The 22,878-nt window shown below is 39.4% G+C and overlaps 1 protein-coding gene across 1 annotated transcript in view; it reads left to right on the top strand.

Moving 5' to 3' along the window:
• Positions 1 to 22,878, top strand: part of LOC103922435 (probable acyl-CoA dehydrogenase 6) — an 81,597-nt gene that overhangs the window by 33,984 nt on the left and 24,735 nt on the right. Inside the window, exons 3-4 of the mRNA XM_009330578.1 lie at positions 11,007 to 11,136; positions 18,219 to 18,325. Coding sequence (XP_009328853.1) covers positions 11,007 to 11,136; positions 18,219 to 18,325 — 237 coding nt within the window. The remainder of the gene's footprint in view (positions 1 to 11,006; positions 11,137 to 18,218; positions 18,326 to 22,878) is intronic.

Below are 22,878 nucleotides of genomic sequence, written 5' to 3'. Positions count from 1 at the left end.
ATAATATGTAGTTTTGACAAGTGCTTTTTCCTTCATGAAAAATCTACTGTTCCCTCACCCATTCTCCCCAGTCCCCTCTACTTGTAGGTGTGTGGGAGAAATGGGGGAAGCATGATGGCTCTGGAACATTTGTCTCCTCGGGAGGTGGAGAGGACTCCAGCCTCACTGGTATTTTTCTTCTGATTTGAAAGAAAGGTATGTTATTGGCTAGATTATTGAGCCATGAAGATAATAACTCAGGTATTTGGCAGTACTTCTAAGATTATTTTTCAAACATCTCCTGGAATAATTTCCTAATTTCTGGGAAGAAGGATTTCCCCATCTCCACCCCCAAATATATGAACTTGTTTTACTGCTTTTATTTTCAAATGTGAATATTTAAATCTCAGTTTCAGAGCCATCCTGTAAGTATGAATATATACAATATATATGTTGATTTAATATACTTTCCCTTTCAGAATTACTCAGCATATGCAATAAAATTTAATACCTTTGCAAATTTACTGTGTGACCACATATTCAAGGTATTCATTTCCCGAAGAATACATTTATTGCTATGTAGCTCTAGTATGATAGTTTAAGAACAAGAATTTAGGATATAATTTCTTGTATAGCTACTTATAAAAAAGCAAATGATTGAGATGAATAGCCAGCCTCTGACTTTCTTGGAGCTCCTGAGGGGTAGCTGAATGCATGAATGTCCCTGCTCGTGTTCTGGAATGGTTTGTAAATAGCAGAGATAGTATTCACGATCCAGAGAGGTCTGACTTTAGCTGCAAGTGTTTATACAGTCAGTACTGCAAATGTACTTTTACTATAGACTTAAACTTGCTATGGCTAAATATGTCTTCTGTTTCTGTTGTAAAAAATAACAGTTAACCTGTATAATAAAAGGGTAGTTATACTACTGGGTGCATGAACGCTTAGGGTCATTAGTTATAATTCAGGTAGGACTGGGAGTCAGGGGAGGTGGAAAGGGTTTTCTGGGGGGTTTCGTGGTTTTTTTTCTTAACTCATCTCACTCTTCAACGGATACCTTTAATGATGTCATTGTTCCCTTTTGTCCTAGGTTATTCTCCATGTATGTTACAGACCTCATTGTGTCAGTCAGATAATTGTGTATTAGGCAGTTTGATGTGGTTTTTAGTTGTAAACTGTATTATAATTTTATCTGCTCTGCAGCCAGGTGCTGTCATTCCGCCTTGGAATAACTTGCTTTTCACGGTTTTCAGTGCTGATTTGTTACTGATTTCAGAACCAAATCAATAAGAAGAAACAGATAACCCGATAAATTATAATTTCCTGGAGCATAGCACGGGGGATGATGAAATGCTCACTGAAATAATATAATATTTTGAGTAGACAGTTCTTTTGAAGAAAACAGTCTTGGACAGGGAATTTGCCTTCTGGCATGCTTTGCACTATACTGCAAATCCTTTCGTTTGTGGCCAGTACGACATATAAGGCACACCTTCCAACTTCAATGTAAATAAAAATAGTGATGTAGCATTATTTTACATTGGAGATTGCAGTTCAGATTAGAATTGTGTTGTGTTAGCTTTTTTTACAGAGAGGGGTAATCTGTTTTATGATACGGTGTGGTTGACAAATCTGAAGGGCAAGGATGCACACAAAATCGTAGGCAAAAATGAGAACTAAACCAGGTATTGTCAGCTCTAGAATAGTGCTTAAAGTGTTTGTTCACACTCCTTAAACCAAATAGAAGTTATCAATGAAATGTTTTTTCCATTAAAATTATCAAGAATAGAGAAAGCATGAGAACATGTCAGTTTTACTGAAATGTCTGTTTTGTTGGAGAAAAGTAAGGGGAAATGCATTGTTTTGGCATTGTGTGAAAAATCTTCAATTTTCATTGCAGAAGGGTGTTTTATTGTGACATTTCCTTTGTATGTCTTTTGGAAAAAAACCCAAACAAGCCTGACAGAAGAATGCAATTTCGTGTCATAAAAGTATTCAGATTTTTGCATTTTTATTTGACTTTTTTTCCCAGTTTGAGATCAAACTTTGACCCTTCCTGGAAAACAGAAAATTTGGGTTTTGTCTTAAACAGCTAACCACACTCTATTGTTCAGAAATAGGGATGCTCTTTTATTGCTTTGCTTTTGCTAACTCAAAGTAGTTTCGAAACCAATCAAATTTCACAAACAATCACAAAACATAGAAGATGCTCTCCTTCGGTCTCTGTTGCACTTGAGAAGTGAAATATTTGGAGATGCTCCAGCAGGACAACAGGCTGTCCCGCGGGGCAAGGGCTTGGGAGTTGCTGGGGACGAGGAGCTGCCCATGGTGGTCCCAGCCCTGCCCATGCTGATGTCTGCATCAGCCTGCGGATGCAGACGTTGCCAGCTGAAGAGTCTTTTGCCTGTTAATCCTTACAAACAAGGAAATTACTTAATGACAGAGGGGTGTGCTTCTAGCTGCGGCATTAGTTGATAGATGTCTCTTCAATAATTTGTTCACTGTGACCGTGGTAAGAATATGTTGATCTGCAATGTGACAGGTATTTTGGGATGGCATGGCATGTTTTTTTCAGTATCTGGCACAGTTTCTCGAGGACGTAAGGGGTCAGCCACTGGAAAATAATTTGGTCCTGTAAGCCTGTGCTGATCAGAAATTCCTGTGCAAGCCTCCTGTGGTGTGTTTCTGTTCAGAGTTTTGTGCTACTGAACTAAAACCCCTGTGCTAGCCAGGCTAGCTCCAGAGCACATCCAAAGTCATTTAATTATTCACGGCACACATTCTGAAATAGTTTTTTCTGGAATTTAATCAAAACCAGCATTTGTCAAATTTCTCCCCCTGTGCCCGCAATTTTAATTCTCAGTTTATAACTCTGTTTGGAGATTGCAAGTTTTGGAACTTGTGGTCTACTAAAATTTGTGCCTTTGGGTGTGACATCTTGAGCTAAGCGGCTAAAGTTGTCCATGTCAGACAAATCTGGATTTCCAACAAGCTATTTATCAGCTTGGACTGGAATAAAAGATCTTGTAGGAAAGAAAGTTAAACACAGCTTTCAGCTGAAAAATAGTCAGCCTTTGTATAAATCTTAGTGTAGAATTTTTAATAAGTAGCAAATGTAATAAATCTGTTTAATCCCTGAATCACGTAGTATTGCTTTTCAGTTTAATTATTTATTTATGTGGAATTCAGAAGAGCCAGAATGAGCTCTGGATCTTTTGAATACTGACTTTATATCCTGATGCCTTTAAGAAATGAAAGTAATTAGTCTGCTTTTTGCTCATAGGGTTTGCTACAAAACTGAGTACAATTTCTTCTGATTTCAGATTTTGACCCCTTTTCATCCAGCTTTTAAAAAATCCTTACAAACGTACATACTTGCATTCAGTCCTGTTACTCATTTTTTTCTCTGTTGTGCTTAAACTGGAGAATGTTCTTTGGTCTCTCCCTGTTACCTATTGATAAGTCTATTCCCATTTTCTTTCCCTGTTCACCTACGGGATGTTGAATGTCTGTACATTACTGTAGATTCCTTATAGTATCTATTTGTGTATTCACACTTCAGATCCTGTTGGAGGAAAATTTGCCATGATGCAGAGTAACATGAACTTTTCATAGTAGTTTGTGGTAGTTCACGTGAGAGGAAAAGTCCTGAATAGGAGCACCAGCAGCACATAAAGATGATGTACCTGCTTCATTATTGTACAGGTGTGAGATTAATTGATTTATTACCTGTTCAAAATGAATGAGCACATTTAAAAGAAGCTAGCTGAGCAGCTGTGCAGTTGTTTTCTTGGGAGGAAGAGCACATTTTACATGGGGCTGACAGATGCCTTCATCGAGTCCGAAGGCAGATTTCGGTGCCTCTGAGGGCTGATTTACAGTGGTGTCAGCAGGACTCCAGTGGACACACATCGTGTCGAAGGATGTTGATGCAACGTTTGCCTGTTCGTCAGAAGGGTGGCAACCTTCAAGCTGGAGAGAAGCAGTGTTCCCTGCTGGATAAGGCTGACTCAGACAATTAAACTGAGCATCCACAAGCAAAGTTTAAAGCAGGTGAATGTGCAACAGGTTGTAGGAATGTATATGTTTAATGTATGTAAGGAGGTTGACAGTTGTTGCTGATTGACTGACCTCAAGCAGCAGGGAGGTTGCAGAGGTAATATTCTTGAAACCTAGGCTATGGTCTGTTTATGAGCTTGCCCAAAGAGAAACCTCGTGAGAAGTAGCATGGCTTTGCCACTGAAGCTCAGGAGGTGTGATATTCAGCCTATACACTTCTTGATTTCATTTTTCCATGTGGTTTTTTTCTTGTTTTTCTTGTTTTCTTCATGCTGTGACACTTAGTTTGACTAGCGTTAAATATCAAATGTACAATAATTGAGAGCTGCACTTTTTAACCTTAAAGAAAAAAAATTGTAGGATGGTTTAACTAGGCTTCTGTGGGATTGATGTTGGGTCAGAGCTGACAGGGAAAAATAATCTCAGTTTAAAAGCAGGCAGAAGGCGACTGAGGAATCTCTGACCAGTGATTGCATAAAGTTTTTCTCTGAGTTGGAGCTGATGCAATAGCTAGTGCTTGGGACTGTGTGCAATCTTGGATTTTCTTTTTTCTTTCTTTTTTTTAGGCTACTGCGTCTTTTTACACTGTTAATGTTTCTTGTGTTGCCATGTGGACATTTTATTCTATTGTACTGTGCAGTTTAGCTTTTCCTTCCCGGTAACATTGTTTGTATACAATTTTGGGGGGTTGTGTGACTTTGTTGTTGTTGTTGTTGGGGTTTTTTTGTTTTTTGTTTAAGAGGTCTGATGTCCTTCTGAGTTTGAAGATTTATGCAGATGTGATTGCTGACTCAGATGGCAATTGGTGACACTGTATAACCATTTAGAAAATAAAGAAAACTTACAAATTTGTGAGGGAGGTTTTTGGAAGTCAAGAGGGTAACAAGTGCAGCTGTTGTCAACCAGTGATTTAGAATATACTGCTCTGGCTTTCTAAAGCAGTGTCCTACACAGCTTTTGAATCCTCTTTAAATGTGTCCATGCTGCCTCCCAGCTAGGAGCAGGTCTGTGTGGTGCATTTGTCTGCTCAGTGGCAGGCGCTGCCGAGTTACTACTTGGCGTTTTGTGTTGTTTTTATAGGGGATTTTTTTATCCTTACACTGTGGGGGAAGTTTCTCCTGTATTTTCCAGTGTAGCTCTGTCTTAATCTAAAATGGTGCTAGACAGATCCGATCGCCTTACTCATCTCAGTAAATTTTGTTTCTGAAGCAGCAACTGTGATGACTTCTATAGCAATGAGTATTGCAGGAACACACAATTTGCGCTGTTAATTGTTCAGGGATTGTACTTATGCCGCTAACTGTATATGTCTGAAAAGGAATGAGCTGCCAATCCGTATTTTTCCCTTTCCAAAGAATTCTGGATCCCAAGAGTAATATTACTGAGTAAAACTTCGGTTAACAGAGAGGTCCTTATCTGCCTTGGGTTTTTTGGATGAACTAGTGAGTATCTGTGAGAGATCAAGTACTGCATGTGGTGGTGATCTTTCCAGGATCAACCAAACACAAATATAAAGCACTACAATTCGTCCTACTTTGGGACAAACTGAGGGAATTTGATCCATCTGGCTAAGGTAATCTGTTAAGGGGAACTCTGCATCTGGTACAAGGGGTTTTTGTTTCTTTTTTGGTTTGTGGTTGGGGTTTTTTTTGTGTGAGGTTTGGGTTTTTTTTTTTTGTGAACTGATCCAGGTGAAATAGCCAAAAAATATGTGTTCATCTCAACACGGCTGAAGAGGATGCACAGAGTTTCTCTTACATGAAATAAGAGTTTTTTCCACTGCATCCAGCAAGAAGCAAATAACCAAGAAGGCAGTAGGTATTTTCTGAGCTCGATCAGCCGAGACTTTTCAGAATGGGTTCACGGGAAATTGCACAACACAGAGAGTAACCATTTGGTTGGTAATTCTTTAAATTCCTTTTATGTAAAGAATAGGAGAGGAATTATGGTAGGATTTCTATACTGTCCTATCTGGTGACATTTGCAGTTATGTAACTTCAAGGTTCTTTGTAGTCCTCTGGAGCTGAAATTCTTGAACGTTTATGACAGGTGAGTAAGGTTTGAACACTTAAATTTTCCTTCTGTTGATTTAAAATTGTAGGCTCTGATGAAAACTGGCAATTAGCTCTGTCATCTTGGTGTCAGATATAGGAGTCTCTCAGACCTATCTTAAAAACGGGAGTTGATTCATGTTTTATTTGTCTTTCTAGTCACTAGAAATAAGAGCACACATTTGTTTTTTCTTGCACTGAGTTAGGTGCCAATAGTAGAAGTAATACTGCGTGATTTCCTTTGGTGTAGATACACTTTATGTGAACTTTGAAAGCTCTGTAAACAAACAAGATAAATTATATAAGCATTTAAGATTGAGTTACTGATATGGCTGTATTGTGTTTTCACAATTCCTTTTTCCAGGCTCACTCACATTCTTAAAACACTTTGAAGATGCCTTGTTTCTCCTTGCTTAACTCACTTACAGACCCTTTTCACCACAGATGTTGTCATTCCCACTGACAGATACTAGATGGGGTTCAGAAGCAAATTCCAAATAGAATAAACTCTTACAAAACTTGGACTAGACACTTTGAGCCTGTCTCATCATTGAACAGAGTCATATTTGAACAGGGAGCCTGTAGCTGAACATGTTGGTCTTCACAAAAATAAAACAATTGTATGAAAGATCTCAGCTTCTCCTTTGCCTTTATAAGTCCTTTTTCATAGACATTCTTTGCCTTTGTTTTCCCAACCAATCTTCTCAGCAGTGTTTCTGTTTTGACACGTTGCAGCTGAAGATCAGATAGTCTTGCTCTTTTATTTGTATTTTTGGGCATCATCTTTGCTGTCTGCCTATATTCATATATATAAGTCCTGATACCCTAAATTATCAGACTTAGTAGAATGTACATCTGCATCTTTTAAAAACTATGTTTTTTAAAGCTTGCTGTTTTCTCTTGGACTCCCACTCTACTGGCAGTATCACAAACTTAACATGTAGAAATAAAGAAATAAGATGTTCTATATAAAATAAGGAGCAGGGGGGGGGGGGGGGGGGGGGGGGGGTAAAAAAAGGGGGGGGGGGGGGTTCACAGAGTCAATGTAAAAGAATAATAGGTTAATATACTCACTGTGGTGTGGTGGGTTCACCGTGGCCAGCAGCCAGACACCCACCCAGCTGCTCGCTCACTCCTTCTCAACAGGACAGGGGAGAAAATACAATGGCAAGGCTCAGCTGGTCAAGATAAAGCCAGGGAGATGGCTCACCAGTTACCATCATGGGCAAAGCAGACTTGGCTTGGGGAAAATTAATTTAATTTGCTGCCAATTAAAACAGATTTGTGTAGCGAGAAACAAAGGCAAATTAAAACAACATGTTCCCCACCATCCTCTCCCCCTTCTTCCCAGGCTCAGCTTCAGTCCTTCATTCCCGAGTCATCTACCTCCCTCCCCACCCCAAGTGGTGCAGGGGGATGGGGATGGGGGATTGCAGTCAGTTCATAGCAGCTCCTCTCTGCTGCTCCTTCCTCCTCACACTCTTCCCCTACTCCAGCGTGGGTCCTGCCCATGGTCTGCAGTGCAGAATCTTTATTTATCTGCATGTTCATGTGTTCTTGCTTTGGGCTTTATAATTTAATTTCTTTGTAAGAGAACCTGAAATCGAACAATGGATAAGATATCAAATTAAGCCATTTAACAGCTGTAAGTTGTGCTATTGTCAGCAAAACAGTAACGATTTGAATATAGCAGAGTTGCCTTTTTCTACCTGTTTTGAATAATAAAATATTAGTGCATTAGACTTTCTGCCGAGTTTTGCTTTGCTTTGTTCTTTTAATATTTCTTGCAAATTAAAAATGCAAATGTAGCCAAACAATTCTCTAAAGGTCACTCATCTCATTTTAAAGTTAAATGAAATATTTACCCTAGAAATGTTCTACATGTGAATATTTACATATAGCTTGTTACTCTTTTTTTAAAAAAACAACAATCAAATCTGAAATTAATTTGGTTCCTTTTCATTATGGATTTTTCACCAAAAGTTATATTAGGCATGGTGTTTGCTTTTATGAATGAAAATTAAATTGACCTGTTAGCATTACATCATTGTACGGATACTTCCAGGAGGTGGTGCTTGTTGATGACACTGGTGAACACGACCCTCCTACCACCAGCTTATTCCCTTATTGCAAATAAGAGTTATTCCAAAAAGGGTAAATCTTACTACAAATAAAAATTAAACATTCATTCCATAAAATGTTCACCGTCATCGCAGGTAGAAGTAAGAATAATCTGGTGGGTTTGTCTCAGTTTAAGAGCTGAGTCCCGTGGCATGCAGGGTTATGTGCTCAGACCAGCCCCAAAATAGCTGGCTGGGGCACTGACAGCGGGGCTGCGGAAGCCAGGCTGCCACCATGTGCTGGGGAAAAAAGAAAGTTGCATGGGTGCTCGGAGCCAGCACTGCCTGCTATTGCTGTGTGTGACATTGCTGGCAGCGCGTCTCAGTGCAGAGATCCGGTTCCCCAAACAGATGGGACACAACTGTCTTTAGCCATGGCATAAGTTACCCAAATTACTTGGGGATATAGCTGCACAGACTTCACTGACAAGTGAATCTCTGTCTCGAGCAAGTACTTTGGGTTCAAAAGAGGCGTTCCTATAATCATCTGTCAAACCACTCACATTTCTCCATGAAACTCTTTCTCCTTGGCTCCTGGAACAGAGCTGATGAAAAGTTAGGTGTTGTCTGATTAATGTTTTTACCATTTGCTTCTGCCCTTCCTGCCCATCTGCATCTGTGGTTGTCTGTTGCATTATCTATCCCCAGACTATAAAATCTTCAGAGGATGCATCATCTCTTTGCCTGGTAGGGCTTCCCCCCTCCACCTTCTCAGCTCCTGCGGCTTTGTTCTGATTTGTTTCCTCCCTTTGGTAGGAAATTCCTTCAGTGTCATCGCTTTGAGAGCTGGCCTTTTGCAGCATTTTGTTTTTAAAATGTACCACTTGGTAACTAATCTCAAATGAGAGCAAGGCAAGTCTGTTATATAGTAATACATAACAAATTGTGGTATGAACAAAGAATGTATGTAAGCCGTACACTTGCATAAAACGGTCCTTCTTTGGGTCAGTTTTGTGCATAGCATTCCTCTTGTGAAGTTGCTTTGGGTAAATCAAGAAACCAAGGGTTTGATTTGTGAAATTAAGTGAAAGACAGGAATATAACTGCTTGGTAGACAAAACCAAAGACAAAATTAGAATAACTGTAGTTCGGCAATAAAATGATTGACTGATTTAAAAAAAATAAAATCAAATGGAAAGCATTTGTGTGGTGCCAGAACTGAGGTTATCTATTATAACTCTGATACAGATTCATATAAAATTAGCAAAAAACCTCTCATACCACGCATCTTTAGATAGCCTCCCCTTTACATGCGCATACGTTCCTTACTGTTCCTCAGAGCACTTATTGATGGGGCCTTTGTTAAGGCAAGAGAATTGGATTATATATTACGCTAAAGACATTCTCATATTACTATCGCTTCACTGTATTGCTTAAGCTTTCAGTAGGAATTTCAATTTTGTGTATATTTTTTAGAAACGTGCTTTATTTTCAGGTAAAAGTTTGGAAAAGTGGTTATTTTGTAATTCTGACAATCCAGGTCACTCAGGATGACCTAAGGAGAAACATTATTTGAAAATTAAACTCTACGCTTAGCCTTTTCCATTTGTGGTTTCCTTTCTGTCTGCAGAGAAAGGATGCACAGAGATAGTTTCTGTGGGTTTAGGAAACAGATGATAGCACACAAAGCCCTGCGTTTATACGCACTGTGGTGTTTTGATTTTTAATTAATGGTGTTTTTTGAAAACTTCAAAGCAGGTTAGTAGAGGGGTGAGCTCAGATAGTGTTTGATGTCAGCAAGTGAAAGAGGGTCGCCTGCCCCTTGTTGTGTCTGTGTGTGTGTGTGAGGGGTGGGGATTGTATCTATTTATTTGAAATTTTCTTAGTTGGTCTTCAAATGAGTTAAAAAAAACCCCAACCAACCAAAAAAACAAAACAAAAAAAGGAGGAAAACATTATCTAATCAAAGCTTCTCGGTCAACTAATGACGTCAAGCAGTAACCTTCTCTTTTTTCACCATGTTTCCTTTGGACTATAAACTATTTAATGCAGCTAGAAATTACTTCGTCCATCATAGCAGTGTAGCCCTTTTCTGTGTTTCTCTACATGGTGGGTTTATCAGCACTGGGCATGGGAAGGAGGTGAAGAATAATATCCTTTTTAATTGAATCTGCAGATTGGAATGTGGGGAGGAGGAACGGCCTGTGCTGGAGCCTGGCCAGCGCCCCGGGTCATCAGCCTCCTGCTAATGAAAAATGCTTTAATGTCTGCACCGACCAGGTGCCAGGATATTAAATACGTGTGTTCGGTATTGTACTTGTGTCTAAGGTGGATTTTGAGCTACGGCAGTAATTTAACGCAGGGACACGACCTGCACTTGGTCTTGCTCTGTGCTGACTTGAGTGCTGCATGCGAGGAAGATGAGCTCTGCTTGAGTTCACTGGGGGGTGAGAGTGGGTGTCAGGCATTGTTATGGAGAAATAAAAGCACTTCTTACCTTGTGGTGATTTGTTCATACAACCTTGCTGTTAGAAAGAATAATTTTGCCTTCTGATGTCATTTTTAGCAGCACATCACTTTTTCCTGCTGTTTCCAGTAAAAGTAATGATGCTACTTAGGATATTCAGAGGTGACCTGATGTGCGCCCGGGAAATTAGAGCAGGTGTAGTTTTAAATTCAGGTTTTGTAAAGAATAGTGTGGCATCGCTTTTCTGAAAGGAAAGCCGATAATTGTCAAATATTTAAAAATTAGCAGTGAAATTGCAGTTGGCAAGTCCTTGCAGTAGCAATATTTTTTTTTTTCTTGTTGCTTATGCCAGTGTAGAACATGAGCATCATACATTTGTTTTTTCCTCAGAATATGGCGGCATGGGCTTGGACTTCTCCTATAACATTGCAGTGGCAGAAGAGCTGGGAAATATCCACTGTGGAGGTATTCCTATGGCTATTGGAGTGCAAGCTGGCATGGCTACTCCTGCTCTTACAAGGTAATTTTCAGAAAGTTTGGTTTAGCCTAAAACCCAAATCATCATGTGTTCAGGCCTAAAACCCAATCTGTATAAGAGTAGGAAAAAACATTACTGTGCAGATTTATTGTCTAGTTGCTCTTCAGTAACGCTGGAGGAAGGAACCTACTCTCTACCTCTCTCAGACAGTTTGGTTTAGGAGAGAAAATACTTTTTTTCTTTTTTTTAATGCTAGAATATTGTATATTAAAACATAGGCCTTGTTTAATAGTAGATGATATGTTTACAAGCTGAGAACCTTGGTGCCACAACCAGTAGAACAATTTTAATTCCAGAATATCCCTATTCACGTTTGTGTTTTTTCTTAGCCAGATATCCCAGTGCAGTCATACTAAGGATGTATTTAGTTGTAATGATTAGGATCAGTCTAATTCTATTATATAATTTACTTGCTTTTCTCCAGCTTTACAAGGTGCTCCTCGCTGACTGTGACTTTTCAGAAATAATGATCAATGTTGGTCTAACTCCTAAAGTTGTAGCACATGTATCGTGCTTCCTAAATATGTCCATTCCAGGCAATTACTCACTTTGCTTTTTCTCATCTGCTTGTGTCAGTGTTCCCCTTTTATCACTTGCTATCATTTAGGCTCCTGCACTTTCTGAATCTGTTTTGGTTCTTTTTTTTTTCCTCCCTCAATAAAAGTGGCAGTTACCAACTTCTTCATGGAGTAGTTTCACAAACATTCTGCATCAAAACAGCAGTTTGCAAAACTAGAGGGAGGCAACAGGCTGGTCCAGCAGTTTGCCCCTGGAATATGGATACAGCTAAAATTCTGGAAGGTGGTGGTGGGGATTAAATTCAAATAATGATGATGAAGTCAGGAATTTCTCTGCACAAAACAGATATACAAAAGGGGAATTTTTGCACAGAAGAGCATTTTAGGGTTGGGTTGTTTTTGTTGGTGCTTCCTCCCACTCTCCCCCCCGCCCCCCAAATGAAAATACCTGTAAATCCATTGTAGAGTCTGGAATGTAGGCTCTCTTCCCCTGACATCCATTTATCCTTCTGCTAGGTATGTGTGACTTCAGAGGTCTCAGCCACGGGAAATCTTTCTAAAAGTTTTCTTCTCCTTTGTGTAATACGCCACAAGCTTGTTGAAAGCATGGAGTTCAGTATGTCTGTTGCAACAATAGCTTAGTTATAGTCCAAATGAGAATAAAACTAGTATTTTAAAAGACTTCAGAAAATAGTACATTGCCCCCATCATAGCCTTTTATTCCCAGCTGTTTAAATAAAATCTGTGGGTAAAAGAAGATGGGATTTTGTTCCATTGCAGTTTTTTGGCCTTCTGTTAACTCTGTTCTGCTGTAGTAAAGCAGTGAAGAAGCTACATACATTTGTGCTAGTGAAATCCTAAAGTGGAAGTTCTTGGAAAGTAAATGTGAAAATGTCGTTAACATGATGAAATCGGTAATTGAATTTGCATCTGTATTAGTGAACTTTTCCTCCACTGTTAAGTCAATTCCACTGACTAGCTATACAGTACAGTGTCCCACTGTTAAGATGTAAAAGTGAAACTTGGTAATGAAAAGAGAAAGCTGGTTGCTACAGGAAATTTTGCACGGGTGCAGCTTTACTTCATGCAGTATAGTGAGAGGGCTAACTGCTTGTCCTGGGTCATGGTTTCAAATTGTGTTCACAGCCTGGATGGTTTCTTTAAAGGTGTCCGTGTACTGTGGTGATCCTAAACAAGTTCAAAGAGATAATCCAAATTTTGCATTTTAACTATGCATTGTTACACATGATGCATCAGCGATGCACAAAGTAAACAGTAATATGGGAATCAACCATCATCTCCTAAAAAACTTTTAAAAAGAAATCTGGAGCCCTTTATTGGCTTTCCTAACTTTGGGCTTTATTCGCCATTCATCAAGCATGGATTGAGTGCACCTGCAAACCAACTCGGTGAATGTGATATGTCATGAAGATGTTCTGCCACTGTAAATTAGAGATGTTCCCTCAATTAGATATATAGACAGCGCAGTAGTTTGAACAGATGGATACACATACGGACACACACACACAGAGCTTTTTAAGTTTTCATACTTTGGAAAAATAAAGTCTTAAATGATCTAGAGTCAGGATGCCTCCTGATGCTGTTTCTGCAACTTCCATGGGTTTCTTGCTTCGGTGACAAGCTATTGCAAGGCTTAGTTTGTGAAGGTCTTTGAGATATTCAGTTAAATGGGAAGTACATTGTAGTAGCAGTTTTAATTATAGAAATAATAAATTTTGAAAATGTTACTTGTATCTGTTTGCCTATTCACTGTTCCTGCCCCTTTTCACTTCATTCTTTATGATTTTTTTTGACAACCTTCAGAAAGCTATATTCATCGTCATACTTGGAAGCAACCCTGCAGATTTTGATTTATATGCATTTCTATTGTGCGGACAAATATAGGAGAAAACAGTTTTGTTTCACTTGAAGATGCCCAGACTGCTCCATTTTTCCCCCCAGATTCCTCTAAGTGAAGCAGTAGCACTTTCTAAATTTGAGAACTAAATGCAAAATGTTTTGTCAGCAGCGATCTGACCTTTGATGTACCTGGTTCTGAACATAGCTCTCTGTCAGGTCTTTCAAATGCATTCGGATATACTACTTCACTTGCTGTCATGCTTAGAAGTAGAGTGGAGAAAGCAGCTCTCAGCTGACGCAGCGAATGAGATACACTTCCCTGGGCTTGTAAACAAGCCTATAGGGCGACACATCCATAGTGATACCAGGTCAGCATAGAGCTCCTTTATCTCAGCAGTAGGCAGTAAACTTTCCTTTTCTACCCTTCCCCCCCTACTATTATTTATAGGAAAACAGTAAGGATAATGATGATTATTTAGTGGGAAGAGAGTGCTTTTCTATTTCGTCAGCTTACTCGTCACTGATTCTTTCTCCACCCTGAACGGCAGCATACCTGAGAACTAATATCCAAAAAGTTAGTTTTACTGTCTCATTTCCTGTTTGCTGTAAAGGAGAGAAGCTGCAGCTGACAATCAGAACAGCAGTTTTGAAAAGCAGGATCATCCTCTTGATCAGCTGAGGGCGATCAAAAGGGTGAAAATGGGAAGAGGTCATTCAAGAGCCAAGTGGCTTTCCCACTGGCATAGCACAAGGGAAGCTTGGTTTTGTGCTTCTTCAAGCACAGACATACTGAGTTCTCTTGCTCTCACATTTGGTACTTAATTTGTATAGTGCGCATAAAGTAGGCCGGGATTTGCCCTGAGCCAGAGCAGAGACTGTTACAGGTGCCGCTTTCAACATATCATTAAAAAAAAAAGTAGCCAGAGCGATACGGTGGGGCAATATGAAGTCAAGCAGCTGCTTCTGAACTAGCTTTCCTCAAAACAGCTTCACGCTGTTCCTATACCTTTGAGGTTTCTCCAGCTCCTGGTGACAGCCTGGCCATGCTACAGTGGCAGCTTGTCTGGTGGGCAGCCTTGAGGCCTCCACAGCTGGTGTGGTGGCAGCGGGACACCAGCCACATGAGTAGCTCTTAAAACCTGCGTGGTCTGAAGAGGGTAATCTTTAATATGACTCCTCTTTTACAATACCTGCATTTTAGTGTAAAATGCATTCCTAAATAAATAGAAGATTGATGTAATTATTCTTAACCAAAACCCTTCAGGTAGTCTCATCTGCATGAGGTAGTCATACCCATCAGGTATTCTCATGCAGGCTTCTCATCTGTATTCTTTTCAGAACGTAGCAGTAGCTCGAACTGAGCAATTTATTTCATAAAATCTTCAAATAACTGAAGCTTAAAGGCTTGATAAAAACTGGGAGCCAGAGCACTTCTCTTACTGCTTTATTTCTGTAGTCTTTCACAAAAAGTAAAAAAGTTTTCTAAATGCGGGTTTTTTAAACTCGCATGTGTTCTTATTGTGACTGAAATAGGGACTCAAGGAGAGAAAGCTGATTGCAGTGTGGATTCTTTTAAATCCAGGTTATGTAAATTACTGAACTTAATGAGGCTTCCATGCTGCCCAAGGGTGCTTGCTGCCGTTCGCCATGCATTTCTGTGCCTGTAAAGAGCATCTCTTCCCTTTTGTTTTTTCTTGCTTCTTTTCCTGTATCTTGAAGATCCAAGGAGTACTGCTAAGCTGGACCTGGACATCAGATGGTAGCATGCCTGTGCAGGACTACACTGAAGCAAAAGCATGGCACGTGGCTACTGCACTGTTAATAGTTTGAGTCTAAGAGCAGAACAGAAAGAGAATTGGGGAGAAATTCACCTCTTGCTAGTATGTAAGAAGGAAAGTGACAGTAGGTCAGTTACCCTCTTCTTTGCCTAAAGGAAATGTTCTTTATATTCCTAGGAAGTCCATGAGTAAACTATTGTGTCATCATTGAGATACTGTAGAATAATGCACAGATCATCTGAAAACTTCTCTTCCCCCCCCCCCCTTTATTTTTGCTTTGGTGGTGAATAGTGCTCAAATGTGTGAGCTCCAGTGCAAGAAAGCTTGAATTGATCAAATGCTGAGAGCCGTGTTAGAACTGCCTGCAGCTGTTCATATTCAGAATTTCAATTTGCACTTAATAGTGTATCATACTAGTGTATCTGTCAGTTCTACTCAGAACTTTCCTTACTAATTTAATTAATTCACTTCAGCTCAGCTTTTTTCCCCAGAAGCAGAAGAAACAAAAGTGCGTAAGATCTGCGGTTCTACCAAGATGATTATCAGCCCAATTGAGTCAGAATAGTGATGTGCAACAGACATATTTTCATTCAATGTAGCAATCTAACCTGTCAGAAACCAGTTTTTTATATGTATTTGAGATGAAGAAAGGTGACTTAAATTTCTAATTGGCAGAGCATATAAACAGAACTATGTGTGGATCAAGGAAGTGTTCTTACACCTGTATTTTGCCATGGTTTTATTTACCCACCATTTACAAGATTGTGTACCATTGTAATTTTTGTGTTTATATTCATGACATTCCACCAATGTTACTTATAAAGTGTGGAGCAAGAAAGGATGGACCACTTTCATGGAACTCTTAATGTGTCAGAATCTTACATTTGGGACTTCTGGGTTACCCAGCATCAACAAGGAGCTCCGGTTTATTGACTGTAGACTCATGTGTGTGTGTACATACACACACGTATGAAAACATATTTTAGAGTGATGCTAAGGCTGCACAGTTAATCACGTGGGAAACTATGCTCTTGGGGTATGGCCCCGGCCCAGAAAGCAGACAGTCTGGTCTGTCTTGAGCCAGAGCACGATCTCATTGTGAACAATTTTCTAATTCTGGAGCTGTTAAACCAGAAAGAAGTGGGTATTGCATTTATGCAAACCTGAGATTTTTCTGGGATACATTTAAGATGGGTAGAATTTTACAGAAACAACATATCTCTAACGCAATAGCTAGCTGCTTGCTGAGCTGCGTGTCCTTCCTGCAAGGTGTAGAAACCCATGATCTTCTGAAGATAGTGTTGCCAGATTTTTTTTTTATTTGCAAAATAACTTCTTCTGTAGCCTCATTTTTAGGAAGAGCTGAACTGTTTTCTGGAACTTCAACCAACCAACCACAGATATCAAACAGAAAACATTATTCTGAGAAAAGTTCTTGTCATGGAAATCCTCTGTTGAAATAACTAAAAGTTGGCAAAGTTTTAAGCATCAGAAAGCATTGCCAAAAATCTCTGCTAGCTCCTTTCATAATCTGATTTTTCATGTTGTTGCGGTTATTTTGTCTAATGAATGTTCAGCTGGCCATACTTGATCATGTCCCAAGGAAAAGAAAAGGAAAAAAAAAAAATACACTGCATAACAGACCAGGGGACTTTGTCCCAGTATGCTGGAGGAAGGAGTAAACACTCCAAGCTCGCTTCTTTTATTTATTTGAGATTGTTGCCGTGATTAACAGCAGGAACAGGACTAGGAATTGAGCTCCCTGTGTGCACAAAGTGAAAGTGTCTGCCAGCTCCCAGTCTGTTCTCTGTCCGTCCCGTGTCCTTTAACTGTTTTGTGTCAGGGTTGGGGTATAGGGGAAGGGTCAGAGTCTTAGCTAAAATGGCATCACTCCTTTGGAAGTACTGGATGCTGTTTTAGAAGGAGGGCCCAGGTAACTGCAGCCTGCTTAGCCAGCCAGCGAGCCTAGGGAGATGAGTGGAGATGCTGACCTGAGAAGCCTCATACCAGAGAGGAGGCTGAGGAGGAACTTGACTTTTATGGATTTCTGCTCACAGAAGAGACATCTCATGACCCGAGGAATTTTTCAGTCTAGCACAAGAAAGGTTCAAGAACTAGACCATGAGCTCACCATTCACGCTGCAAGACCAAATCAGTGAATGTTAATTAGGACAAAATCAACCGTGAAATGAGATGGACCATGTTTTGAATCAGTGAAAGCAGCTAAACGTTGGAAAAAAAGAGTGTGCCTCTTCACTGAATTGAAATATGGCCAAGTGATTTTTTTGTATTAAAATGCCATCAACAGTTTGCTGTTTCCCTTTTTATTTTTGTGGCAACTAAAAGAACAGCTGGCAAGAAGCACTAATGGATTTCACTGTATGATTTAAATGCAAATGTGAAATGTTAATAATGTAAATACAGATATTTGCAGAGGGTGGCCATCACAAGCCATAACGTTTCAGTCACCACTAAAACCTGGCAAAGAGCTGGTGCAAAAGTCAGAAGATAATGCAGAGAGCAGGTCCTCCATCCTGGCTGACCGCAGACTGGTGCAGGAGCATCGAGGGGAAACCCCAGGGACTATGTTTATTTAGATATGATAGTGCTCAAAACAACAGTCATAAAGATCAGATTTCGGGCATCTAGACCACATGTTTCTGTGGGAGTAAGAGCCTGAATGCTTGTAAAAACCTTGTTTAAAATGATTGTGGCTGCACTTCTGTTGAAGGCTCTGAATCATAGCTTTGGGGGGTATCTGTTCTGTCTTTTGGCTCTGGGACAGGTTTTACCTAGTCATAGGAAAATTGATCGCTGTGTGGGTAGAACAAAATTTATAACTAACTTGTAAGTAAAGTTTACCTTCAAAAGCTTTTAATATCCTATCTTTTTCATTATATTGTTGCAGGTTTGGTTCTGATGAGCTGAAAAAACAGTTCCTCGTACCAACTATAGCTGGAGATGTTGTGGCTTGCTTGGGAGTCAGTGAAGCTGGAGCTGGGTCAGATGTTGCAAGTAAGTTAACCTAGCAAATTGCCAATTTTAGACAGCCTGGTATTTTAATGGAAAGAATCTGGTTTCCCGGACCCCTCCCTTTGCCACTATCATTTGTAAGAAATATAAAGGAAGGAAAGTCTGCTGCGGTGAGGGCAAAAAGTAATATTCCAGGAGAAGTAACGCATGCCTCTGATGCATCCAAAAGCAATCAAATTGAATGTATTTGCCAGTGAATCAATAGCTATAACCCTGTATAGGCTGAGCACAACAGATTAAGAAGCAGCTGTCATGCTGACCCTGGATTTCTCCTAGTGTTTGTCCTGCTGCTGCTGCCTCCCCTGTTCTGCCCAAGCTCACCACTGGCAGGGAGCACTCCAGCACCTCCTGTGGTTGCACAGCCAGCCACCCTCAGTTGTGCAAACCTGCAGACGTACGTGATGGGGGTGTAGCCTGTTCCGCTGTACTAAAACTTGCACTTCCTTAAAACAGACCTCTCCACTGAACATGGGCAAATTGCAGAGCTAGTCCATTCTGAAAATGATGGCACTGCTTTCACAACGGGTTCCTCTCGCTCATTCTTAACTCACCTCAGCCCCTTCCATCATTCCTGTGCAGCAAAAATGTCTCTGAACTGGTGATTGTTTTATTTAGAGCTAATGAAGAATTTGCCATGTCAAATCTATTAGCTTTGTGATTTAGTTACTTTGCATGCAACTATTTTTCTTGTTTTAGTGCAAGAATATGTTTAAAAACATGGATGAAGGAAACTATTATTCTGAAGTGCCTGAGGCAGTAGATAATTTGAACAATTAAATTAAAACAGATATTGTAGAAAAAGTAAAAGATACCTCATCTGACTGTGAATCGTGGACTTCAAGGAAAAGGGAATGACAAGAAACCACTTTTAGAGGTTTTGTTGTTGGACACAGGATGGCTAAGTTGAACACATTGTGCTCTTACAGATGACTGAGACAATGTCTTCCTGCAGACAAACTCGCCGAGTTTGACAGAAGTTTTTTGATCAGCAGAGTCCTATGTCCCTCTCCTTGACCAACCTCATGTTGTTTTCTCAAGACAAATAGATAATTGTCCAGTGTTAGAGCAAGGGTGCAGCAGGTAGTTTTCAAGAGAGTTAAAGGGGATAATGAAATAATGGGTCTAAATCTTCCTGCATGATCCATTGCTGTTTTCCTTTCTACTTAATTGATTTTGTTCGTAAGAAAAATTCCATGATTTTTATAGACTTGTTTTTCATTAAAATAATTTGAAATTTGAATTTTGCTAATGTAGGAAATACGTCATCATTTATTTTAATTAATGACTCTCTAATTAGATTATTATCAGAACTTTCTAAATATGATTTTAATGTTTTGATGCAGTATTCCAGATAATAAGTAACATAAATATTCTTTTAGCTGCATGTAAAGGGTAATTAAATGGACAACTTAGGCATGAGCTGCACTAGCTTATGTTCTGAGTAGCACTGGTTTGTACAAGGCAGAGAGAGCGTATAATCTGCAGGTGGCCCAGCTTTAAAGTAGGCTGAACTGTGTAAAACTGCACTTGATACTTCCTTTGGTTTCTCATGCTATTGGGATGTTTGTCTCCCTTAGATAAGTGAAGGGGTAGTAAAGCGTAGCAACTGTTCCCCTGTGAAGGTTGGGGACATGCTTCTGCCATGTGAGCCAATATATTTTAAACTGAAGAATGCCACAGAGTAAGGTATCTCTAGCATTTTCTTCTGGCAGTTCCAAAATTACTGAAGGTGATGTGAACACAGAAGAAAAAAAAGTGATTCTCTACATGAGAAGTGAAAGGTGCCTGGAATTAATTTATTCAAAATTCGACAGAAAAAAAAGGACTGTGTATATTAGTCTAACATAAATTTCAAGTCAATTTGAAGGAGCACCTGTCTGCTTTCAAATGTAGTTGTTGTATATTGTACATAGTATTGACCATGTACAACAAAACTAGCACAGAGATGACTTGAGAAGCAGAACAGTACAGAACAGGTGGTATAGAAAGTGTCTTTCTTTAATTTCAGGATTCTTGGTACCACAAAGCATACACGTTTGTGTCGGTTTTAATGATTTTTGTCTCATTCTATCTCACTACTATTCTGCAATTTATATAATGTTTTGCTGGTAGTCTGTGGGGGATATGTAAGAGCACATAATGGAAGACACTTCCTCTTTCTTCAAGTTATGTCTTCCAGGCAACTGCACCAAGTAACCCTGTTCATGTCTACCTCTTCAACATAGATATCTTGCCGTGTTTTGTCTTAGTGGAATCCAATCTTTCTGCCTTTTTGGGTTTAGGTGATCTTTTTTGAGTATGAAAAAACAAAATTGCACATGGTGTCTATAATGGCACGAATACTTCTCCAACCCTAATAGAAATACTACCCTCTGATATGTAATGTTACACAACAGTTTGCTGGCTTGTGAATCTTGTGATTAACTATGCAGATCATCTTCATTAGCGGTTTGCTATTGACGCATTGTAAGATACAGCAATCATTCTTATTACTTTGTGCCTAAGTACTTGGACTTGCCATGTTGAATTTGAAAACTCAAGATCATTCCATTCTTGCTGGGCAATACCTCAGTTGTCTGTGTTGGTGATGTCTCCCAAGTTTGTGTCACCAGCAAATTTCATTAGTGTATTCCTATTCTTCTTTTAAAGAGCATTAATGGAAATATTCAATAGGTTTTGTCCAAAGGCTGATATCCAAGGAGGAGCTCCAATAGTATCCTCCCTGCACATCAGCACTTCCTCTTTTAATGCAACCTGATGCAATTTCCCCTTTGCCAAGTTCCTTACCCACGTTTCCACTTTTGTCATAATTCTTATCTTTTCAAAATTTTAACTCATTAGTACATCAATTTTAGTTTTCTTGGGTCCAGCAGGATTTTTCCTGTTCTGCTTTTCTCTAGAAAATCCATTTTCATAATAAACAAAGCGGGTTGGTTTTAAATAAGATACCCCTGGTAAATTGAATCCTCTTTTCTTTCTGAATGTATTCTGAGGCTGTGCAGATTGTCAAAACCAACAATCTCTGTTTTCACTGATTTTAATTTCTGTACAGTCCTTCCTGTAGATGTCTTGCTTTGTCAGCTATATTGTGAAACTTTTTGTAATCTCATGTGAAATATTTCATTAGTTTTGAGGCATCCTCTACATGCCTCATGCTTTTTCTCATTCTCTTTTCATTTCTGTGGCTGAAACATTTTTGTTTGCTGCCTCAATCTTCTTCGATTTTGTTGGTTTTTATCTGCAAGATTTAACTTAGTTTGACCTGTGGCAGTTCTTACCTTCTGACCTCCAAACTGTAGCTTACTTTGATGATTAATCTCTTTCCTTTCCTGTAGGCCATCTCCTGTTTTTTGAAATGATTATTCATTCAGCTAGACTTGAAGCTATTTCATGCAAGTTTTGGGGTTTTTTCCCTGTGCTGATGATGTAAAATCCAGATACATGTTCTTCATTTTTTACTTTAAGGATATGTGTTGCCTATCTTTGATCGTAATATTGACCTTAAAAGTTGAAGCCAACCTTGCCTTTTGTTGAATCTATTTAGGTGCATGGCTGGACTCAAGAGCACAGTGGAGAAGAAAACTTGAGGCTCAAGTATGCTGTGATTTGAATGGTGAAGTGACCAGCCCTGGTTGCTTATATGGCACTAGCTGTATCATATGCCTTTCGATGATGCCTTGTGGTCTTTCCTAGAAGGGGCCCTCACAGCATGCTCTGTAAGTTGTTGAGTTATAGGCACTTACAGGGCCAGTGCTGTGGACCTGCCAAAAATTAGTTATGGAGCACCCACTGAAGTAGCCTTTTACCAGAGCTATGCTCTATCAGGGAGAATAATTACAGTCAAATATTCCAAATTATCTTCATAGCCATATCCCTGAGACTGAGTCCACTTGACTTTAGTAAATTGTTAAGTAGGTTTTCAAAGCGTGCTGTATTTTAAACATAAAACTTACTTATTGACATGATCATCTTTCTTCTACTTAAAGTTAGAGAATCAACTTTTCATAAGTTGATTTTAAATAGTCGTTTCTCAAGTGTTTGAAGCAAACTGTCAGCCATCACATCTGGAAGTACTTGAACATTCTCATTAGTAAGGGGAATTTGTTCTTTAATCTGTATTTGCTTGGTTAGCCCCCGTAATGCCATGCTTGCAAGAACTGTTTACATTTGTGATAACATCACAGTGCTCGTTGTTCCTCTGCAGACCTTCCATGGAACCTCTATCTAATCTTTTTGGTAGCTTTTCCACAACAAAGACATGTTGTGATGTAAATCACTGTGTATGCTGCCATCCTTTTCACACTACTTCAGTACAGTGACATATTTCTTATTCCGGCTCATGTGTCCTTCATTTATTGTTTAGTCTCTATGAATACGATTGTCCAGTTTCTGTGTCCATGTATTATGAGCATCAGTACTTTACATTCCTTCAGTTTGTTGGCCTTCATTATTATACAGATTTCCTATCAAGTCGCTTGGACAGATTTGGCATAGTCCTTTCATTGACTGAATAGCTATACAGCTACTGTTTTTAT

The sequence above is a fragment of the Pygoscelis adeliae genome, unplaced genomic scaffold (genome assembly GCF_000699105.1).
Source record: "Pygoscelis adeliae isolate BGI_AS28 unplaced genomic scaffold, ASM69910v1 Scaffold27, whole genome shotgun sequence".
Taxonomy (NCBI): Eukaryota; Metazoa; Chordata; class Aves; order Sphenisciformes; family Spheniscidae; genus Pygoscelis; species Pygoscelis adeliae.
The sequence above is the reverse complement of the archived record's forward strand: the minus strand, read 5'-3'. Positions and strand labels throughout refer to the sequence as shown.